This window comes from Etheostoma spectabile, chromosome 16 (genome assembly GCF_008692095.1).
Source record: "Etheostoma spectabile isolate EspeVRDwgs_2016 chromosome 16, UIUC_Espe_1.0, whole genome shotgun sequence".
Lineage (NCBI taxonomy): Eukaryota > Metazoa > Chordata > Actinopteri > Perciformes > Percidae > Etheostoma > Etheostoma spectabile.
In genome coordinates this window covers 15678349-15701754 of record NC_045748.1, presented here as the reverse complement: position 1 = coordinate 15701754, position 23406 = coordinate 15678349, and the positions used below count along the sequence as shown (strand labels likewise).

General features: G+C 39.2%; 1 protein-coding gene across 3 annotated transcripts in view; it reads left to right on the top strand.

Moving 5' to 3' along the window:
* arhgap24 (Rho GTPase activating protein 24) overlaps positions 1 to 23406 on the top strand; it is a 70691-nt gene that overhangs the window by 1800 nt on the left and 45485 nt on the right. Inside the window, exon 2 of one of the 3 annotated variants that reach the window (XM_032538870.1) lies at positions 9534 to 9748. In XM_032538870.1, coding sequence (XP_032394761.1) covers positions 9539 to 9748 — 210 coding nt within the window. In that variant the 5' untranslated portion in view covers positions 9534 to 9538. Of the gene's footprint in view, positions 1 to 9526; positions 9749 to 23406 lie in introns of those variants that run through there. The other 2 variants (XM_032538868.1, XM_032538871.1) reach the window with 2 other exon arrangements.

The following is a 23406-nucleotide window of genomic DNA, read 5'->3' as shown; positions in this document are numbered from 1 at the left end:
AGACATGGAAACGAGGAGGAAAGCAAAACTGTGCTAAAAGATGTGATCAAATTAGAAAGGATAGTTTGCCATTTTGAGAATTACTCGTATTTGCATTCTGGCAGACAGTTGAGAAAATTGATACCACTCTAATTTCTGCCCGTTAAATATAAGACTACAGCCAGCAGATGATTAGCTTAGCTTAGCACAAAGACTGAAAATGGGAAAACAGCTAGCCTGCCTCTATCTGAGGAAAAGCTACCTCCCAGCACTCTAAAGCTCACTAATTAACACATCATTTTCTAATTTGTACAAACTGTCTGGAAACTGAAATGTAAAAAGAGAATGCAGCATAGAAAATCTGCTTGGAAATATAGGAAATATTGGATAGAGAACAACACATTGTAATTCTGCTAAATAAAACATCACATAAAATATCACATTCATTATTTTTTTAGGCTTGTTTTAAAGTTTAAACAAATTGCATACCCAAATACAATACCCATTTTCTATAGCCTCAGTCTGACACTTTAACAAAAAAAACAATTCCAGTACTAGTTCCATGGTATCAGAATCTGGATAGTCATCATGGACACATTACTTGGTCATGTGACAAGGACTGGAAAATTGGCAGAACAGACAGCCAAGTGACAGTACTTTGATTCATTGGAAATCACAATTGTCAGATTGACAGCAGTCTAGCCCAGTGGATTCCCCCCCTCCCCCCTGCTGCTGCTGACAGCAACTTCTCCCCAAAATTTCCACCAGAATAAATGAGTGTGAAAATGTCAAACTACTCCTTTAACATCCGCTAGGTCACCCAGAAAATCTATTATAACGGGACATTTATGAAGGTTAAAACGCAGAGTCAGCTTTCCCCAAACTGCAAACAACTTGGGGGGAAATGACTATGATCACAGGTGTACTATTCAGTTTGCCCTCTCACTTTCTGACTTTGGCATTGTATCTTATTTTATCAGGAAAATATTCCCTTTTATTTAACAAAGGATAGCCAGATCAACAGTATCATTCATTCAGTTATAAAAGTGTGTCAGACACATGCCATTGACACAAGTCTTCGCCCTTGTTTCTCCACAGAGCTGCTGCTCACTTTCCCGGACATACTGTGACACATGGCGTGAAGGAAAATGGAGAGGGAGGGGCGGCAATGCTAGTGATGGGGTAGTGAGTGTATCATACCAAAAGGGCTGCATTGTAGACTATGAAGGGGGCCACATATGGCGTCTAAATCAGTGTGTAGACAAAATAGACACTGACTCATCACATTGAATCATACAGGAAAGCCAGGGAATTTATTCGGAGTTTCAGCAGAGGGAGCAGAATAGAAATGTAATTCCAAGAACCAATCCTCAGGTGTTTGTGATACATTATATTATATATACCCCCCCTTACCATCCTTCCTCTGTTCCTGCTTTCATCCATCTACCCGTTCTCTCGGTGATTCACAATGGGTTGTGTGGGTACCCCATGATGTGGGATAGCTTCTCAGATCGCGACCTGACTTCAACCCCAATCATAATAGACCTGACTTGTGTATGTGTTAGAGGAATGGATTATGTCTTGTTTTTTTCATGTGTGCTAGTACTTCCATCTGTCATCACTCTGAAGCCCTTCCTCTTTCACATCCTATTCAACTGTTAGCACACCAACTGCACAGCAAGAAACATGCCGGCCTCTCACCTCTTTGACTTTTCAACAGAAACAGACGGCTCTCGAAAGTAGCAGCTTTGGTAGCTGAGGGTTATATTTGTCTTTAACACATGTGGGTCATGGAGGCCCTACTGTGCAGACTTTAAGGAGGACGGTTGCTTCGGGATATTTAAAGGATTGACGGCATTGACTGGCAATTAGAAGTTCATGTTTCCTCTGTTGCATGTTTTTAGATGTTAGCAGGGTACAGTACTGGGCACATACCCAACCAAATGAGACTCAGTCTTTAAGTGAACATGGACTTTGTCAGATCTATTGGCTTTGATCTGAATAAGCCTTAGAGAGATGGTTGCTAACAAAACACAGACAGAGTTTAAGTTGTAGCCAGGTGGATTCAATCAGCTGTCAAACACGCTGAATTGCGTTACAAAGAAGTCGACACGTCCCGTTTATCACATTTTTCTGGCAACTTTGTGGTGGTGTACCGGAGAAAATAGAGTTGTGTTGAAGTTTATTTATCAAAGTCAGAAAGAAAAATAGTTTGTGTTGCTTGACAGACAGACAGACAGACAGAGACGAAAGAACAAACACAAAGTTGTCAAAAGAAATATTATCAGACTTGATTAAACTAAATCATGATAGTAATGCTTTCAGCGTCCATGGGGACCTTTCTGCTTAATGCACCATTGACCTTTGCATCATCCTGGGAAAGTTGTTCCAGTCTTCCCCGGCAAGCACTAGGGCCAATGCAGTTTACAGCTGCTGCTGAAAATACCAAAACTGCAGACTTAAGACAGATGGATTGTAATGGCACTGTCTGCCAAATGTTGAAAGACATGAATAAATGTCTGCTGCTGTTCATGAGTGACTCATTAAAGCTTAAGGCTGAAGATTATTTGCATCATTGTGATCGTTGATAACATTTAATAAGAACACACATTGCACATTTCTACTATGAGTTTTCATCAACATGTTATGAAAAGATTTGATTTATTGAAAGTCTGTGGCAAGGGTTTGCTAAACCCCTCCGCCAAACAGCTTTTGTCCAATCGTAACATAGCAACCGTAAATCGCTGCCAAGTTTTGGATGTCTCCACATGATGAAGAGGTGGGCATGTAAAGAAAAGAACTGTGTGTATCAGTGTGTATAATAAATCAAAATCCAGTTTACTATCTACAGTAGTATGAGCATTACTTCCAAAGCCCAAATGATTGAATTGCATTGAGAGGTTAGAGGTAACGTTAAAAAAAAGCCCTATGCACAACTAGAACGTCCATTGTGTTGAAGTCGTACCAGGATGATATCAGAGTTTAGGCTAACGTTGTAGCACGCCTGTCCTGCTCCTTGCTAAATTTGAGGAAGTTTACATTCCCACAAACCCAGCCACATAGCATAGCATTATGTAAACCAAACACATCGGTTAGTCTTCATCCTAAAATATTTTTTGTAACATTCAAAATTGAACGCATACTTTATGAAAACATGAACAAGTATGTAAGCTGACCAGCCAGGCTATTAGAATGAGTCAGTTGGAGACATTATGCAATAATTTAATAGTCGGTCATAAACAGAATTTACAACCAACTCATTACACCTTAGCTTAATTAGCTACAGATCACAAATCTGCCAGTGAATGTTGTCATTTAAGCAATCGACTGCCTAATGGACACATTGTTTTCAAAGACTACTAAAAGTGTGGTACATGATGTCTGTATAATGCACTTAGCACAGTCATTTAACCATTTTGGCATGTGATGTTTTATAGCAGGCTTGCCCAATTTGGGCCCCGCGACCTGGTCAAAATATCGTTCTGTCTCAACTTTGGCCCGTGCTCTGGTCAGAAGTTCTATCAACTCAAAAACGGGCAGCAGTTCACTATCTGGCCACAGATTAACAATGGCTGGATGGTGTGATAGGGAGGCGCTATTTAGTTTCTGTCAGCGCAGATCTTTATTATGACAAGAGTGAAGAAGAGGGCCGGGGAGAAGCCAATAACTAATATGGATTGTTTGAGGCATTGGCACACTGACAAGAGAAAGTTTAATAATAGTTTGCAACACAAGTATTTTTTTTACTGAAATTGAGTCTACAGCAGTATGTCTTATCTGTAAACAAAGCATGGCTGTTCATGATCTCTGTCGTCATTATCAACGCTGACTGGAAGCTGTTGTTATTATCAAATGTGTAAAAATCACATTTATTTCAGACTTTGTTTTAAAATGCTGTTTTGGTTTGAGTTCACTTCACATTTGTCCTATCTCCAAACTGTAAAATACAATATTGTTCAAAATAGATCAGCATCAAGATTGATATTGATATTGAGATTTTCACAAAGGAGTTAAGGAAAATAGGGATACAGCAGGAAAGGTTCTGTCTGCTGGTGTCTTTGGTTCAGTGAATCTAATGAGGATGCAGAGGATTTTTGCACAATAGTCAAAAAGGTGTGAAGATTTGTTTTGCAAATAAATGAATAATTTACAGTGGGTACGCAGGTGACTGTATGCCACAGGGGCGTGTTGTTCTGCCCTAAATTGTTGTAATGATCAATCAAAACTATTTCTATCAATAACTAATGCTTGTTTACTACTGAATATGTATTTTATTATTCCTTAATATTTGTTCAACTTCAAATTCATGCAAATATGTAAAACATTTCAATTTAAAGGTCCACAACTTGAGCGTTTAGATTTGGCCCGCAGCCCTTGACCCTGATTCATTTTTGGACCTTGCTAGGGAAGCATTCGGGCACCCCTGCTTTAGAGCAATCACATGATGGGAAAGTCAGTAGATCCAGGTTTGTTGAGTGCACATTCTCTTGACAGAATGCTCCCTGAAGTTTTTCTGCCACTGTCCCTACCTGACACCATCATTTTTAACAGTTTGGCCAACAGTCTGTAAAGTTCTAATAATGGGAATTGAGTGCTCATCTTTTTGCAGCCCAAAATGTATGATTGAATTGTTGAAAATCTTCCAGAGCACAACTTTGATTTCCCAAAGGAGGACCCAGACTCAATATCCTTTCCCACAAAGCAGCTCAATTCAAACAAAGCCATGTCAAATGGCAGTTCAGGTTTTCTGTGTGCTGTTAGCTTCAGTGCTCTCCATATGGGGAACAAACACTCTGTGCAAGCACAGACAACTAGCAACCTCCTTATGCTGTGAGATGAGGACAAGGGCTGCAGTATCACATTTCTGTGTTTTTACAATCTTATCAAACTTCCCTTCTTGTTAAGACCTTAATAAATCATTTTTTTTTCTTCTGTGTAATGGTATAATGTTAATCATGATGCAGTTAACATATGCTGCTTCTGACACCATTTACACATGAGGAAAATACTTCACTAATCTGTAAAGGTTGTTATCTGATGGACGGATTTTTTCAAACCAACAACAAGGTGTCCCTAATGCTAAGATGGCCTGGCTCAGCATCCATTTTACTGATGGAGACAGACAGACAGAGAATACTAATACCTGTGCTGAATTGGAGACACAGACTAATGGTGGTTTAAAGAATTTGTACCTCTAAGAAAAGTCAATCCATCCATTTTTTTTATTCGACTGCCGCAGAGCAACAAATGCATTACATTCTGATAAATTAAATTAAAGTGCATGCCACAAAACCTTAGTGTGCTGATTCGTGACTATCTTTGTGTTGTTCTTCTTGTTTGTGGGATGTGTAAGTTCTTGTGTGTGTTGTATACTGAGCTGTTTTTCTTTTTTACTGTGAAGGTCGGGGTGTTTCTTTCCACTGACTTCTAAGTGTGGTCAAAGTCCTCAGATGTGCTGTGAGAAAAATCTGGGATATTCTTAAACTCAAGAGACAGTATCAATTGTTACCACACATGAGTAGATGGTAATGTTGAGCTTTAATTGCCGCTTTGGAAATGAAATGCTCCATTATACTGCCACAGTCATTATTCTAGAGATCACCAAAGGGAGGAATTGAAAAGAGGAAAATTAGTCTTCATGTCAGTCTTTAACTAAGTCTTTTTTCTGTGTGGTATGTAAAAGTATCCCAAAAGTATAATCCCAAAATTAGTTCTTCTCCAGCAATTTTGAATACAAGTCTTCCAAAAGCCTCTGTTTTAATATAGGTTGCACCTGAGAAACTATTTATATTCCTATTTCTAGGTTCACAAATGAAATATTTATTTTTCTCAAAACTACCTTTCGTAAACGATCTGCTTCCTGCTGCCTTTTAAAGAAGATATCATATTTTAGATGTTCCTTTTTTGTTGTTACGATGAGCAAAAAAAAAAAATATTGTACGGTATATGTAGTTGCTTGTATTGGAAACTGGGACTCAGTGGACACTGCCACACACAAAGAGACAGTACATCTACACACCTGTACACACAGGTGTTTTACAGGGCACCACTGAGAGGCTGTATTCAATGTGCTGAATAAACAAAACAGTCAGGTAGTGATGTGTTGCAGTTGCAGTTGCATCAGCATGTGCTTATGGCCACATCTGGCACCGTCAGGAGGTTTTCAGGAGAATTGATTGCAAAAAGAATGGCTACATATAAAATCTAGATTTGAAAACCAAGTCAGATATCTTGCCTTTAGTCTTTGTTGGGTTGTTGTTTCAAAAAGATCCAGAAGGAAAACATGAAGGAATGTTTTTGTATTGCTAGCTAGCTCCTTGGCCTGGCAAAGTACCCGTGTTTATACTGTAAGAAGACAGTAACAGTTGTGCAGCCTACTGAACTATAAATAGTAAGAAAAAAGTCAGAAGAGTGAGTCAGTGAAGAAGTGATCAGTTCCTTGTCAAGTACAAGTCATCTACTCTGAGTTCACAGCTTTTCAAGCAGCACTGAGTCCACAATTCTCCGTGTTTTTGAATGATTTTGGCAGTTAAATCTAGAAAACAAAACAATATCCAGCCTTCTTGCGATACATATTACTAGTATGCATGCAAAGCGGTTTGATAATTAAATATTTGATCAGCTGGCAACCACAAGTGTTATAGTCGTTATCTTATAAACCATAGTGGTGCTAAAGAAAAAGTCAGGGCATCACCAAAGTCATAATAATTCTTGCTCTGGGAAACATGAACAACTGTATGAAATTTTACGGAAAGCCAATTGTTGGTGAGACATTTCCGCCTGAACCAAAGTGGTGGACCGACTGACCCACACCACTTCCTTGGACTCATTGTGTTTGTCATCATCCAATGTCAGCTTGAAAGCAGTTGCTTATTCCACCACAGTTTATCTTCATATTGTTCATAAAATATAAGATTCATTATTTTATGGCTGTTGTTAACACACCAGTTCCCCATGATTCTGTTAGATATGCTGAACCCACTGCTTGAACCCACAAACTTTTAATAGCAATTCAAATGAGAAACTTTCTGAATGTCCCAATTCATCATGCAGTTCCTGCGTGGGCCAAAGAACCACTAACTTTTCTACTCATATTTTTCTATTTGTCTGTTGATTTATGAATTTAGTAATGATTATGCCTTCTCAACTTGTGTCGCAACTTATTAGCACTGGACTGAACTACAGTATAATGTAAATTTTAAATAGTGTTTCATTTCTCTCAGCTAGCTCCAAGTTACTCACATTATGAGTTATTTTCCGTTTCAATTCGTAGCAGGAGGCATGACATTGTGAAGGGGATGTGCCACCAGACTGGTAACACAGCAGGTGACTCCATCAACAGATGGGTGTATAAACCATGGTATCAACCCTACGCTGTAATTTATGCTGTGTGTGTTCATGTGTGTTTGTTTACAGATGGTTTAAACAAAGAGATTCAAATGTGCAGGAAACTGCAGAGATACAGAAGTTATTCTCTCCAATATAAGTGTCAAATGATGCCACAAAATGGAGAATTTTCCCTTGCTCAGATGATAGCTTTCACTGCTGTTGAAATATGAGCACTGCCCACTCCCCCCGCCATAGATTCAGCATTCTATTAGCAAAGATAAATTAGAGATGGACAAAACATAGTGCACATAGTAGGTTAAGGTTGCCACAATGCAAAACAAGTGAAAAAAATGTTTTCTTAGAGTAGTGAGCGTGTTTAGAGAAGCTCATTAATACCGGACACGCTTACTTGGACTGTGTGCATGGAACCAGTAAAAGTTTTGAAATCACAACAGCAGCCCTGCTGCACTTGCTCCACTGCTGCCCGGAACACTGCTGGGCAGCATCTGGTCCTCATCTGGACCTGTGGGCTGTTTGGACTTCCACCAAGCAAAGCTCAGCCAGAGCCACTGATAACATGGCAATGCTTATAGCTGACAGCAGCAGTCTTTAGCAGCAGTCGAAAATGTCACTGACTGATGAAGAGGTTTAAACAATCTGTTATACATATGGAAACAATATGTGTAGGGGGATTTATTGCATGTGTGTTGTTGTTTATGAGTGCACTTTTGTGTATAGAGTATGTATTGATGTGTGGAAAGGTTTAAGGCCCTATATATATTTGTCTACCATTTATGAGTATGTTACCAAACAGTCACTCTGGGTAACCAGGGGGGACTAGATGTTAAAAGGGCCATCCTTTTCTTCTGAGGGTCAAGGTCAACCACCCATGTACAGTACATGGTTGTGTTTAGATACTAATCCTAGATATGTGAAAACGTACACAACTCTTGCAAGACTTGCTGCCCAGCCGCCTATCCTAACTTTGACCAGATGAAAAGTCAGAGAATCACCCAGGTTCTTTCAATACATCCTCAGGGAGACAATAATGTCTGAACCAAATACCAAGAAAATCCATGTGAAGACAATTCACCTAAAATTGTGCATGTAAACCTCATGGTGGCGCTAAAGGGAAAAGTGAAAGTAAAATTCATCTTTGGAGGACCATTACTGTCCGAACAAAATTTCATGCCAATCCATTCTAAAGGATGTTGAGATATTTTAGCCTGGGGCACAGTGACCAACCGACCGACATTGCCTTCAATAGAGCCATGGCTAAAAATAGGTCATCACCAAAAATTTTCATAACCTTAACAATGTAATTTTAATTTCTGAAACATAACTACACACTTAGCATACTGTACAAACTCCAGATCAGATTTCATTTACTTGAATAATAAGGCTTCTGTCATATTAAAACTTCAAAACTGTTAAAAATGTCGAGAGTTCAAAAAGACAAAATGTTACACAGGGACAAGGACTGGCTTTTATTTGTTTCTTGTAGGTGGGTGAAACAAGAAACAAATAAAAGGGATCAGCAGTTTAGCCTGTGGTCTTGTTATCTGGTTTATGAAATCCTCCTCCCACACTTCCTCCTCTGCCCTTGTCTTCTTGCACTCACTCAACACTCAACACTCAACACTCTGTCTGCCTGAAGTTCCATAATGTTCCACGATTGGCAGACCACAGCAAATAAACTACCCTTTTACATTTTTCAAAATCACAAAAAAAGATTACGTTGAGGGATAAAACGCAACTAGTTTAGGTGTTATTTGCTCAGGGTTTGAGAAAGACAGGTGACACATTTCATTAGAACTTAAAACGACATTAGAAAAACTTAAATTGGGGCTGATCCATGAAAGCTACCAGAAGAAAACGGTTTTCATTAAATGAAAAGACTTGTTGCTCCAACATTTGCGTTGGACTGTGGTGGTATCATTGTGTGTGTCATTTTTACACTTGCTCTATCATACAAGAACATTCCTCTTTTGTTTGAAATTTTTCACAATATTGAAACTTGAAGCTTATACTTGAAGCAGTACTGGACTTCTGTTCTAAATACCCATGCTGAGTTTGAAAAGAGCTTTTTTTATTCTGCAGCATCTGTTTGTAATATGTTGCAGAATGCATTTGTTGACCTAATGTTTACCCACTGCCTAATCAGAACTTAACAACTCCTGCAAATCTAAACAAATGTAATTTTTGGGGTCTTTTTCCAATTATAGCTGCAATGGAGGACCAGTGTGTGTCCCACAGCAGCCCCCAGCGCAGTGGAGGTCAGCACAGCACAGAGATCCAGAGGCAGGGACGGCCGGCCGTCATCAGGTGTGGGTGGCTCAGGAAGCAAGGAGGTTTTGTCAAGACTTGGCACAGCCGCTGGTTTGTTCTGCGAGGGGACCAGCTCAACTATTATAAAGACGAGGAGGAGACCAAGGCTCTGGTGAGGCTGCGAACACACTGAAAGACTACACCCAACTGATTTTGCATAATGGCACCACAAACACATTTCACAGACTGCTATGTGACAAAAGTACTTAGACGCCAAGTCCTTTAATCATGCTGGAACTTGTATTAGTACAATGAATATTCATATTAATCCATTGTGCAATATCAAATACCAATCTATGTAAATGGACAATAAATAAGATTAACAAAAACAATCACAGAGTTTTGGCTGCTATACAACTATGCACTGCTGTCAGCTAAATAAACAAACCAAATTGATATCTTCTGAGCTGATCGAGTTGGCAAATGGCATAGACACTGACTATGAACAGCTGATCAGATCGGAAAGGTGCATGCTGCAGGTTGAATGAATTTGTTTTAATGTGGATAAGCCTAACATCCATTAAAGGTCAGGAAGTCCCATGACAAGGCCAAAATTATTATACACCTCGGGACATGTCCAGACATAAGTTTGAAAATATCAAATATTTCAAGCACAACATGTTCACAAAATGAATCTACATTATTGAATCTTGTCTCCGGCCAAAGTCACCCCCTCCTATTACAGATAGTACACCTTGGATTTCATGAGATTACATCACAAAGACCAATACAGCTATTAAGATAGTTTAAGATAAAGGTGATTGTTATGAGACAAATATGGCTAAAACTAAAATATCTATTTTTGTTTATTTTGTGAAGCCAGATTATATGAATTCCATATTGCGGACATTCAAGTTCCCGACTAACCAATATAAAACTGGATCGCATGAATTTAAAACAATAGCATTCATACTACCAGTATTAGCTTATAATAGAAAACAATGATTAAGTTAAATAATACAGAACATATTTAAATCTATTGCCAAAGCCCTTAATGCAAAGTGGTCCATTATCAAGTGGTTGGCTTATGTCCCACTTTCCTGACTTACTTACATTACTGTCAAAAGGCCCTGCTGCTGTCTCTATCTAAATCTCAGTTCCTTTAATTTTGTTAATTTTTGCAGTTATTTTCAAAATAGTGCCTACTAGTTTCAAAAATAAATATGTGAGACATTTTGTGTAAATATTTTGCTCATCACATGGAATGAATCAAGGACCAAGTTCAGTCTCAATCTCAACCATTCAAAGTGTCATGTCCATGAAACAATGGGGGACACCTGGGGGCTGACCTGGGGGCTAGCTCACAGCCAAGTGAGATAACAATATCCGATTCTGATTCAAATGAGCCGGGTTGTTTTTGATTTTTTGACAATAATTCAAAGGGAACTGTTTGGAACTTGTTGTCACTGAAGCCAAAAAACAAAGATATCCTGAAAGAAGAGGAGACAATGAGTGATGCAGACAAGAAGGCTGTCTCCAACGTTACTGTAGCCAGGCAGCCGCTCTCACGGAGAATGTGTAGACTGAACAAAGAAGCAGACAGACTTTGGATTCTCATTACAAAGACAAATCACAAACATGTGGAAGAGAGGAGATAGATGATGCATTTCGCCAGGTTGAGTTCAACAAGGCACTGTATGTTTTTAACAAGCTGTCTCCAGTGAAGTTGAAACAACTGGGACACGGAGAAATTTGAATCTGTTGTCATTGATTTATTTTAAGTCGGTTTTCAGGCTGTTCAGGGATCAGTTTGCTGGGATTGAGCATCAGGGAGCCAGGACAGATGAATACAGATTACAAATGATGTCAAAGGAGTAGTTTGACATCTTGGGAAAAAGGCTTATTCGCTCTCTTGCTGAGATTTAGATGAGAAGGTCGATACAACTTTCATATCTGTCATTTAATACAAAGCTACAGCATGGAGAATATTACTATCTTAACTTATCTTGGCAGTGAGTCTGGAAGCAGGGGGAAAATAGCTAGCCTATGTGGCTGTGTCTGAAAGTAAAAACAATCTCCCTATTAGCACATCTAAAGCTTGGATTAAACTAACAAGATATAACATGTTGATTAGTAAGCTTAATATGTTATGGTGTTTTTTATTATCTTAGTACAGGTCTTTATGCTAAACTAAAGAATGACAGCTGATTAAGAGATTAGTCAGCATCTAAATTCATTATTTGTTTATCAGTTATTTCCTTATTTGTCACACATTCACTACTCAATATTATTTATTAAGGAGTGTTACCCATTTGCAATTGTAGAAGCCAGCTGTTTCACACCAGTAGCTCTGTTCTTTGTCTGCACAAAAAATATACACAAAGACCACACCTATTTCTAATATCTATTCCACCCGAACAATATCCTTATTTTCCAGAGGAAACTTAAACACTTGAGCACAATTGAAATCTTCATTCTGCTCTTCTACCCACACATCTTTGTCTGGCTAATTTCCCAGCAAGCTCAGCTCGGCCAAACCCAAGCCACACCAGCAGCAGGTCTCTGAGGGTTAAAGCTCCAGACCTAAAGGTGGGCCACCGGCCAGATGCTGGGAGAAGAGATACTCTTTACTGCTATTTTTGGGTATAGCTCTGGTTCTTAAGCAGCATATTTAAAACAGGAGCACCATCAGTTTTGCCTTAGTTCTCGGTGTTGTGAATATCCTGAGGGAATGTTGTGAATCCCTTCTTCATAGTAATTTACAGACAATGACAGAAAACAATTTGTTTCCCTTTGAACTATTCTTGCCATCTATATTTATCCACCCAGAAATATTATTCTTTAATGACCCCAGAACTTCAGCAACTTTTCAATGTTTTGTAACTTTCTACCCTTTCCTACTTTTGAAACAAAGCCAACATCAAATCCAGATACAAAGAACTGCTACTTTTTGCAGAGAATGGGACATTTTAATAAAACTAGGTCAGGCACAGAGCAGTGTGCTCAAAGTCGTTACATCTTTGTGACCTCCAAAGCAGAGCAGCATGGAATAGCACAGAAACAACACCCCAACACAGTACCCAACAAAATACAAGATTTACTGATTTAAGAACACATGTAGGGCAAATGGGAAAGAGAGCTGTTGCTCCTACATAGCTCCATCTCTAAAGTTAGAGTGTGTGCAGTGGAGTTTAATCTCCCTGTCCTGGACCACAAAATGCACGGGTGTGAAGCCATATTTAGATCAGCTATTAATTAATTCTCTCACATGCTGTGAAGTTTGAAGACATTTGTTACCTGTCACATTAGCCTAACTGCTACTTCCTCAGTGGGAGCAGGAACATCTGCCCCTCTCTGTTGCCTGTGGAAACACAGACGCCAAAGGTTGAACTGATTAGACATGAACAGTTCCATTTTAAAACAAGGGCCCCATTTTCCTGATAAGCAACCTCTTGTGGTCATGAAAATCAAGACTGTAAGCAAAAAGGTTAAACAATTGTCATAATGCCACAAAACCTTTCTCTATATTCTAGAGAGGAAGTCTGGGTAGGCATACAATGTGTCCAGCTCCTATCCTATGGCCAGGGCTCCATCCAATCTTTCTCAAACCCTAACCACGTAGTTTTAGTTGCCCAAGCATAACCAATCCGTAACCAATTCAATAAATGATTTCTTTGGGAACTTAGGAGGAACGGAAACAAGTTATAAACACAACACTGAGATGCTGTGCAGGTAGCATTCAGTGTTTTTTTTTATTATTGTTGTTGTTGAAACCAGCTGCTTACTACCTATGAAAAACAATGCAATGCGAGCAGTTAGGAGTGAGCTAGTCTAAACTAATCCACGACTTCCCACTTCTGGGATTGCTCCGTTGCTGCCAGAAATTCCGCTGGATGTCCCTCTTTTCGGCCGGATGTCAGTTACCTTCCGGATTCTTTGTGTTGGAATTTTAAACTCTGGTGGATTTATGAAGACTATGGATAACTGCTCCTGAGATCTCTGCAGGGTAAATCAGCTAGAGAGACTGTTTTTGTCGCATGACTAAAACAACAATGGAACATACACATGTTCCACTAAAACAAGTTCCTTTCCGAGGCTATTTTGCATCGACACCGTGGCTCTGTCCGGCCCATGGCGATTGTGATGGGTTTAAAGACCTCGTCAATAAACCAGAGAATAATTTTCTCCCATCCTGGAATGCTATGTGGACTTAGGAAGGTCTGGCAAAGGGAGACTAGAAGTGAACCAAGATACTAAAGACACAACATTTACAACCAAAACAATAAGCGGAAAGAAGCAACAGTTTAAACCTTCGGAGAGAATGATTAAACTCTCTGTGGGTTCGTCACTACTAGCTTTGTTAGTCATTTAATCTCTTGTTATTATAAGAATATTGATTTTAGTTGCTTTAAGATAAACAGAAAATACTCATGTTAACTGTTTTTGTAATGGTTGTATGTTTTTTTAGGAAGAAGTCCTGCCAATAAAGGGCCATACAGGTCATAATGATTAAAATGGGACGCTAAATGAATTTTCTCCAGACATGAGGATTTCTTTGAACCAATTTGCAGTGGTAGTGACTGTTGCAGGACTGTTGTATTGTGTTGCAGGTGTTCAATATGTTGTTGTGTCGACCTTTTCTGTATTTGTATGCGCAATGCTCAAAGTAAACTAATTGTACTGAACTGGTCTTGAAATGCACTAGCAGCTCATAACTTTGTACAGACATCAGATTAGATTTTGTTATGCTGCTGCTGCTCAGAGAATTCTGAGTTTTGTAGATAACATCATAAGAAAGAGCACTGTGTCCCATATGGTCGGGCCAAACCTCTCCAAGCAACGCGTGGAATCTGAAAAATGGGAGTCAGATGGAGGTGAAGGGTCACTGAAAAGCATGCGTAGTGTATGGCACGTGTGGGCTTAGCATCAACATGCCATCTGCCTGCCCTTACTCGCCCATGGAGATGTATGCACGCACAAGCATGCATGTACTCACTGTGATGCTCACACACAAACACACGTACACATGCACTCAGATTTCAGCTGGCTGAGCTGTAAACAAAGACAGTATTCATTCAGTGGGTGAAATGGCATGATTATTGTAATTTAAACCACTTAGCATTGTTTTTGTATTCCAGTGAAATAAAGCAAGGATACATGAATGAATGAGAGAATTGTGAATGAATACATTGAAGCAATTTTATTTTCTTATAATGTATTAAGAAATGCAAGACATATTAAAATGTGATTGGGAAATTACGATTCTAGTCACGACAAGTCTTACAAGTTAATTGATTAATATTCATAGCACAAGGGGGACCGTGTCTGAACTCAGACAAAAAAATGATCTGAAGAAAAGCACTTTGATGAGAAATTGTATTAAATCAATAATGCAACAAAGCAATACTGCACTGAAAATCCCTTTTTTTCCCTGCTTGAGCTAGAAACAGTTTGACCTTGGCATTCAACGGGAGTAAATAAAATGCCACTGCGGTTCGGTAATTATTCACACTGCTAGACTGTCGTCTTGCTGCCGTTTCGAAAAAAACATTAACACTGTACCATTTGTCTGACCTTTGCTGCTACAGTTACTCTAGTAGTCACTTTTGACATTGATAGACACGGATGATGGTTACACTTGTGACCTAACAGTATCATCTGATAATGGCAGGATGTATACTTATGTGTATTGTAAGGTGTGAAGGTTGCAGTGAGTCACATCACACCCAGACGTGATCTGACTTGAATGTCAAAGGAATGTGGACAATAATGTGGATATTATCAAAAGACCCTCTTTCTGTACGTCATTAAACGCACGCCTGACATCATCTTAGTGGATACAGATTCAAACACAGATTTTCTGTGTGGATGTTACATTAATGTTAACATTAACATGTACATGTATGCACATGGCTGGGTCACAACAGTCAGCATGAGTGACATGCTAAAAGCCAAATACATCTTCTCTTATTCCTGACATTTTTACCTTGGCTCAAAAATAATATTTAGGTACAGGCATTTCTTTAGCAGGCTCAATACATTGGAGCATGAAAAAAAATGTAATCATTAGACTGTTCTGGCTGTCAGTATTCCTTGTACGCACAAAGACTATTCCCTGTATGGCAACGGCATGGCTAATAAGCTCTGATGGATGGAAAAGTCAATTAACTTGACTTGCAACAAATTAATGCAAGTTCAGTTTTCTAAGCTCTTTCTCAGTCTCCAATACCTCAGGTGGTAACTACTATATTTTTATGTATGTGTGAGTGTACTGGTAGCTGGTGCAGGAGCTGTGTGGAATCACATCAAAATTCTTCAGACACAACAAGAGTTTCAGTTGGTATCCCCGGGCAAAATGTTTTTATTATGTTTATCCTATGTATTGTCCTGCACAATAGAATCGTAAGTGTTGGTTATTGTCTGTAGTTTAGCAAATTTGGCTTTCTTTCCCACAATTTACTGTTTTTTGTTCTTCCGACAGCATCATTTTAATTTTAGCTGTTTTTGGAAAGGAATAGCTCAGATTGTTGTGGCTTCAAGTTCTAAATCTTCCTATTCCTATATGGCTGATGATTCCACAGATTAAAAATGAATTGTTGCAAATTTGGACAAGCTAACAGAGACATGTTGAGGTACTATTACTGGGTGCTTCTTATTTTGTGTGGCAAGTCACTGCGCAGTCAGTAGCCCAGTCAGTGACTGAAGTGACCTGTCAGACAAAAATGTGTATCAGCAGTATCAGTTCATGCTATATAATCCACTCTGCTCTGTCCTCTCAGGAGCCCTGGAGGGAGAGCTGAGAGCAGAATCAGGTATCAAGATATTTGTTATAATTCTGCGGTCTATAAATATATTTCATCTTCATTTCTTTCTTCTTGCTTTGTGAACTTTAGGTAGGAGACTGACCAATAAATCAAAGCCATGCTTGAGGTTTGGTATTATATTACGTATAAGTATAGCATGGCTCAATAAGATACTAAACATCATCAGCTTTAGAGAGAGCGTAATGGGTAGCAGGAAGGAAAGAGTTTAAATAACCACTGAGGGTATATCAAGGTGGAGCACAAATGAATACACAATATGTATAAACACACAGACAACTAAATACAAAAGATGCAAACTAACATATAGAAATGTAAATGTTATCAGAAAGATTTTCTGATTTCTCTGTTGTGATGTGCAATGGGATGTCCCTTAAGCAATAACTGACCAGGTTTTTTAAAGGGTAAGTTGCCAATACATACACATAGATTTGGCAGTACTGTAGGATCTCTAGTGATTTAAAGTAAGTACAAAAAGACTAAATAAATCAGGTTTTGGGGATTTAGTTGTATCCATGTTTTTTTAAATTTAAGCTTTGAATCTTAGTACTTGGCAAAATTGTTTAATAACAAATGGTTGTTCTGTCAACTGTGCACATATTCACCTTGACCAAGACTCTGGTCCATGACAAGGTTTTTATCCCTGTCCTATCAAAATTTACACACAATATGTATCACACTGTTCCAGACAGGCTGTCATGACATTTGCATTCGTTCAACCTACCAACCTTGATTCAATCTGTGTCCTATTTCTTTTGGTATAGCCAAATGAAATGCTATCATATATGAGCCAGTTATCTTTGGGTCCCGGGGATGTTTCTCATCTAAGACTCCAGGCAGTCTGCCTTGAAATGTCACACAAACAATTTGGGGCACAACCAAACTACACTGCAAGAATAGTTAGTACACAGGAATATTGTTTCTGTCTGTCCTGTGGTGGCTGCAGCTGCGCTCCAGTTTTAAAAGATGGGACTAGACTGTAAGAGAGGGCCAAGCTGAACTAGCTGAAAACTAATTTCACTGGAAAATAGTCGATGCACAGGAATATGGCTCCTGCCTACTCTGTGGTTGGTTATTTGTATACTTTGCAAGGCAAAGTAGGGATGCCACCTGCAGCTGTGCTCTAGTTTTAAAGGTGTAGATGTACTGGAACTGAAAGTTCAGCTGAATAAGCTATAAAAGTATTTCACAGGAAACATGCAAAACTTATATCTTGAATTTAGAGTTGTTCATACAGTATGTGTCATAATATTATGCAATATTTTACATAAAATGTATCCGCATGCTCAAGCCTCCACATTTGCAACACAATTGTCATTAACTCTCACAGTTTTTGATTTAAAAAAATGATGGTCACAGATTATACCACAATTCAAATCTAATCACCATCAGTATGCACTAGGATGCACTACAGCCTTATAGTACAATGACACAGCACTTCATATCTGAATGTTTTTGTTTATCATTGGCCTTAGAAGAAGATAAATCCATAAAGCACATAAAGTCAAAGGAGCACCCTGACTTTAATAAGATTATATAAATACATATATACAGTTTATATATAAAAACAAGGTTAAATAATTGTAAAAGTAAGAGAATAATTGAGAGAGATTCTGCACTGCAGAGGAGAAACTATTTATTAGTGGCATATTCAGTGCATCATCAGAGTACATTTTGTGATACTTGTCCATAAATACAGTATACAGTATTGTGTGAATGTTATGTAATATTTTGGCTTGCATTTGAAAATATGAGCGTGAGTACATGTGTCTCAGTCACAAGGTCAAAAAATATCTATTTATGCTTTAATGAATTAGGGTGTTACAGTAGGGATTACAGTAGGATGTGGAAACTACAAGTTATCAACATTCTTGAAAAATGACTATTCTTCTCTTAAGATTTTACATTTAACAGAGGACAGTGTACCCTTCAATCTCTATCAGTTGGTTTTTATGAGATTTCACAATAATTGCTTTTGCGTTTTATTCTCTTTAAAAGGAAAAAAACCCATTTCTATCTTTTCTTGTTTGACATTTCTGGATTTGAGAAAGCTAAGACGGATGTAGGAAGATGCTATTTCATGGAACTTTATATATGGGAGATCTTTTTTGGATGAAGCTAAAAAGGTCTTCGCGTCAGGCAGGCAGCAGCAGAAGTGACAGGTATGCCTGCAAGAAAGTGACAGGACAACGTGGATTTTCCAGTTGATGGCACATAAATCACTGTAGGCTTTCTTGGTGTAGGCTTTTTTCATGTTTTTCTTTTATCCTAATGATCTTGTAGTTTTTGATGGATTTTCTGTTTGAGTCAAAGAAGCACACCATTCCCAGATGTTCTTGCACATTAGACAGTTTTTTAGTTAGAAGGTTAGAAGGTTTGTATTTAGTATAGTAGTAGTACAGTATTTAGTGCCTGAGACTATGTGATTTGCATAAAGTCAGCATTAAAGCCTGACTGTGATGATTCATCTATTTCAGAAAGAATACAAAAAAACATGTGGATTGGCTAATTGGTAGATCATTAATGTGTGTTGCGTGTTCAGACCATCACATATATATGTATGTTTAATATAGTATAGTGTTTAAAAATCATGTCTTAAAAGTAAGAAAAAAGTGTTGCACACTCTGGCTCTACACACCTTTCTTATTTAGATGACGTTTTGGCCCTCAGGCAATCTTCAAAATCAACAACCATTGTTGCATTGATAAATGCATTTGGATCTAGCATATTTGACATTTTTATCTCACATTTAAGTCTACCTCCAACAATCAGCACCTCACAACAGCCCTTTGTGTATGTTACTTTTCAATATTAAAAATCATGTCTGCTTCACATACTCGGTTTAGTGTTTACAGCCTTGCATTGTGATTTTGCAAATTTTAAACTCCCCTCTTGTTTATTTCAGTCTTCTCTGTATTATCTTCTCCTGGTTTAAAATGTCTAACTTCTCACATTATTCACCCCCAGTTAATCCACCAAATAATAATTAATTGAGGAGTCCTCTACTCTTTCCATTCTATTGCGTCTGATTGGCATGTTAACATTTTAGTGAATGTTATGCAGTTGCAGCTGTGGATTTACTGAGTGGCTTTTAGCCTGTCGGAACTGAATATCAGAGCTACCTGTTTTATAACTGTGAAATAATGATGACATTTATTGAAGCGATGGACTCAGTGGAGCGATCAGAGCAGAACAACCGTTAATAACTTTTTTCCACTTGAAAAGACAAGTCTTATGGAGCCAAAAGTAGACTCTGATAGTGAAAAAAATAAACACAAAGACAGACGGACGCACTTACACACTTCCTAGTCCACACAGCAACAAACAAAAACTATAAGTAACGTCTGCAGGTCTCCCACAGAGACTGACTTCCTGTGTCTGAGAGGTCACTGATGCTGGAGAACAGTAATTATTGGATAAAAGGGCTGCTGACCAACCAGCCAAGGTTTAATGAGCACTTAAATGACCTGTTACACCAATAATTTTTGGTTGACTTCAGTGTGAGCTTTAACTGTTTGCAATCTGAAATCAATTTCTGCTCCACAAATATATTGCTCTGCATTTCATTATCTTGCCACATGTCCTGCTTCCAACCATAGACCGTTAATACGGTCTATGCTTCCAACACTCGTTCATCAATCCACATCATTATTCAACAAACCAAGGTTATCTCTTAACTTAAATTTGATCATTTGCTTGCCAGGAGAGATTCTGGTGGCCTAATAATTTTTATTCTTTCAGTGGCTTTCATCTGCTAAATACTATAATGTTAACAATGGATCACATCACTGCTTGTAAAAACAGGTCAGAGAATAATCACTCAACTCTAAAGTTAACCTTCTTTGAGCTCATGCGCTTCTGATCTACAGTTTCACTGTTTTGTTTCACACTCGCTGCTCTCATCATGTCATTTTCTGTCGCAGCGGGTTGCTGTTTTCAGCGAAAAGGCTGAAAAAACAACTGTACACCACCTGGTCAGCACAAAAGGGCAAGCAAAGTTAGCAACTAGCTGGTAAACATTAGCGTTTAGAAGCTAAAGAGACAGATATTTTATTCAAGAGTTGGAGGAGAGCAAAAACAGAGCTAAAAGGAGAATGAGAATTGAACTTACATTCATTGAGGTGGCCAGTATTCTCACATTGCCAGACCTTCCTCCACAGCGCTGCAAAGGAAGGTCTGGCTAGTCCACACAGCATTTGGGTGTGGGAGGAAAAACGTGCTCTGGTTTATTGGCATTTCTTGAAACCAATCACAATTGTTTTGGGCGGCGCTAGGCGCCAAACAGAGCCAAGGAGCCAAGGTCCCGCTACAAAATAGCCTCAGGAAGGAACTTGTTTGATGGAACGTGTACGTTCAAAAATTGTTTTAGTCGTGCAACAGAAAACAAATATGACAGATGGTCTAAGCTGTACAAGGGTACAAGCGGCCGAAATGGGTTTCCTCAGGAGGGTGGCTGGCGTCTCCCTTAGAGATAGGGTGAGAAGCTCAGTCATCCGAGAGGAGCTCGGAGTAGAGCCGCCGCTCCTTCGCGTTGAAAAGAGCCAGTTGAGGTGGTTCGGGCATCTGGTAAGGATGCCTCCTGGGCGCCTCCCTAGGGAGGTGTTCCAGGCACGTCCAACTGGGAGGAGACCTCGGGGAAGACCCAGGACTAGGTGGAGAGATTATATCTCCAACTAGTCCTGGGAACGCCTCGGGATCCCCCAGTCGGAGCTGGTTGATGTGGCTCGGGAAAGGGAAGTTTGGGGTCCCCTACTGGAGCTGCTGCCCCCGCGACCCAATACCGGATAAGCGGATGAAGATGGATGGATGGATGGATGGTCTAAGCTGTCTGGATTTACCCCGCAGAGATCTTAAATGCAGTTAACCACAGTCCTTAAAATTGCAACTCAAAGTAAGCAGAAGGTGACTGACATCTGGCCGAAAATGACGGACATCCAGCAGAAGTTTCGGCGGCACAAGAACAATCCCTAAAAATGAAATGTTGTTGATATGAACTAGGTGGCCAGAAACACAACTCTAAATGAATGATAATGTTGCTGCGTATATGCTGGATGAGTCAAACTTCAATTCAAAACCCAAGTCGCAAATTAAGGTAAAAAATTTGCGCATCTTGCCAGCTGACCAAACCATCACAGCCTTTTCTTTATTATGTCACAAAATTATAATGTTATCTCATTAAAACATGGTAATGTCATGGTGTCCCACTGTATGTCCCAATGTATCTTCCTCTCATTTCAGTATGAAAGCAAATCTGACCTAAGGGCTAATTAAGTAAACATTGAAGGCTGCAGGGAACAATGACACACACTATTACACTCACCCTATATCTGTCACTATACTCATAAACAAACTTGAATGTTCACTGAGGTAAAATGTCGGGTTTTATGAGCAAAAGAGGACGTCACATTAAGATTTAATTGCAGCAGCCAATTGCTACAGAGCTGGAGTCACACAGTCAGTATTCTGGTATTTGCGTGCCGTCTGAGAAAACGATCCAAAGTTGATTTTGTTTGGAGCCTACTGTTGGACACAGCCTCAGAAACAGCCCCCGTGACAGGCTGGGCTGCTGCTTAAAAACCTGAGCCTCCTGCTGTTGCTTTCCTCAAACAGATTCATCTGAGCCTCTTCTGTCCCATATGTGTGTAGAGATTTTGGGTTGAGAACAAAAGATAAGTGGGTTTGTGTCATTACATTGTTTCCAAAAAATGACCTCATCCTTGTAAACGACACTATAAAAATGCAGAAAACACCCCGGAATAGTTTTTTTGCAGGCTACCATACTCTTTGCTTGGTAAATATTACTCTACTACTGTCTGTGGTTGGGTTTGTCTGCAGCAAACAACAGGCCACCAGGGAAGATGTCAGTATGGAAAGTGTGGCTGTGGTTTAGAAACTGAGGGAAAGAATGTCAGCGGTGTTGTGGCTTTACAATAAGGAGGGAATATACAGGTTCTTTTTTAATTTATTTTTAAATATACATACAGTCCAAAAGGCACATGTATTTTTTTTAAATCTATCTCACGCATACACAATTCATTTAAGTCATCTCCTGTTTCCCCAAAATCAGTACATGACAAAATGAAGAAAAAAAAACTCTTGGAGAAGCTTTTAATCTCAAGATACTGAAGCTGAGCAGATTCTCTTGCTGACAACCACATCAAACAAGCTTTCTCCCTTTTTCCCCCCCTCCTTCCTCCAATTCAGAGCATGTCTGTCCCGTCTTTACAACCCCCTTCATCTGGGGCCTCAGGTAGCGTTTCTACTTCCTGGTTGTCACAGTTATGGCTCAATAAAGAGCTCTCTCTCTCTCTCAGCAGGAAGGCAACTCACTCCCCTCAGTTCCTGTTAATGTGTGTGGTTCCAAATACTGATGCTGCATGTCACCAGTGCACATCTTGTCTGCGTTAACATTAACCCAGATAGCACCCTAATGACTGTCAGATGCTGCATTGTGACACTGATGTCCGAGTTGTTAAAAGAGTGAAAAGTCACTGTTTGAATGCATAAAGGGTCAACCTGCAGTGGGCTGTGTTGTAATCCTTTTTTATAGTCACCGTTATTGGGGGAAGACTAAATGAAGTGAGGAACTGTGATCTGTGAAGAACATTAAATCTACACAGTAATTACTAAAAAGTTGAAGTGTGAAATTTGCATGTTCTCCCTGTGTTTGCGTGGGTTTCCTCCGGGTGCTCCGGTTTCCTCCCAACACCAAAACATGTTTGTTAGGTTAAATCTCTTCTGATGCTCTGAAGACTTATTTTTGCATTGCCAGACCTATCTCCACAGTGCTAGACCACACTGCATTCTGAAATAAAGAAAAATGGGCTCTGGTTCATTGGTATTTCTTTATACCAATCAGAATTGTCTTGAGCAGCGCTAAGCGTCGGACGCAATAACAGTGCCTCTGCAAAATAGCCTCAGAAAACAACTTGTTTTGGTGGAACATGTGTGCAGTCAAAAGTTGGTTCAGTTGTGCAACAAAAACTCAGATTGGACAGATAGTCTAGCT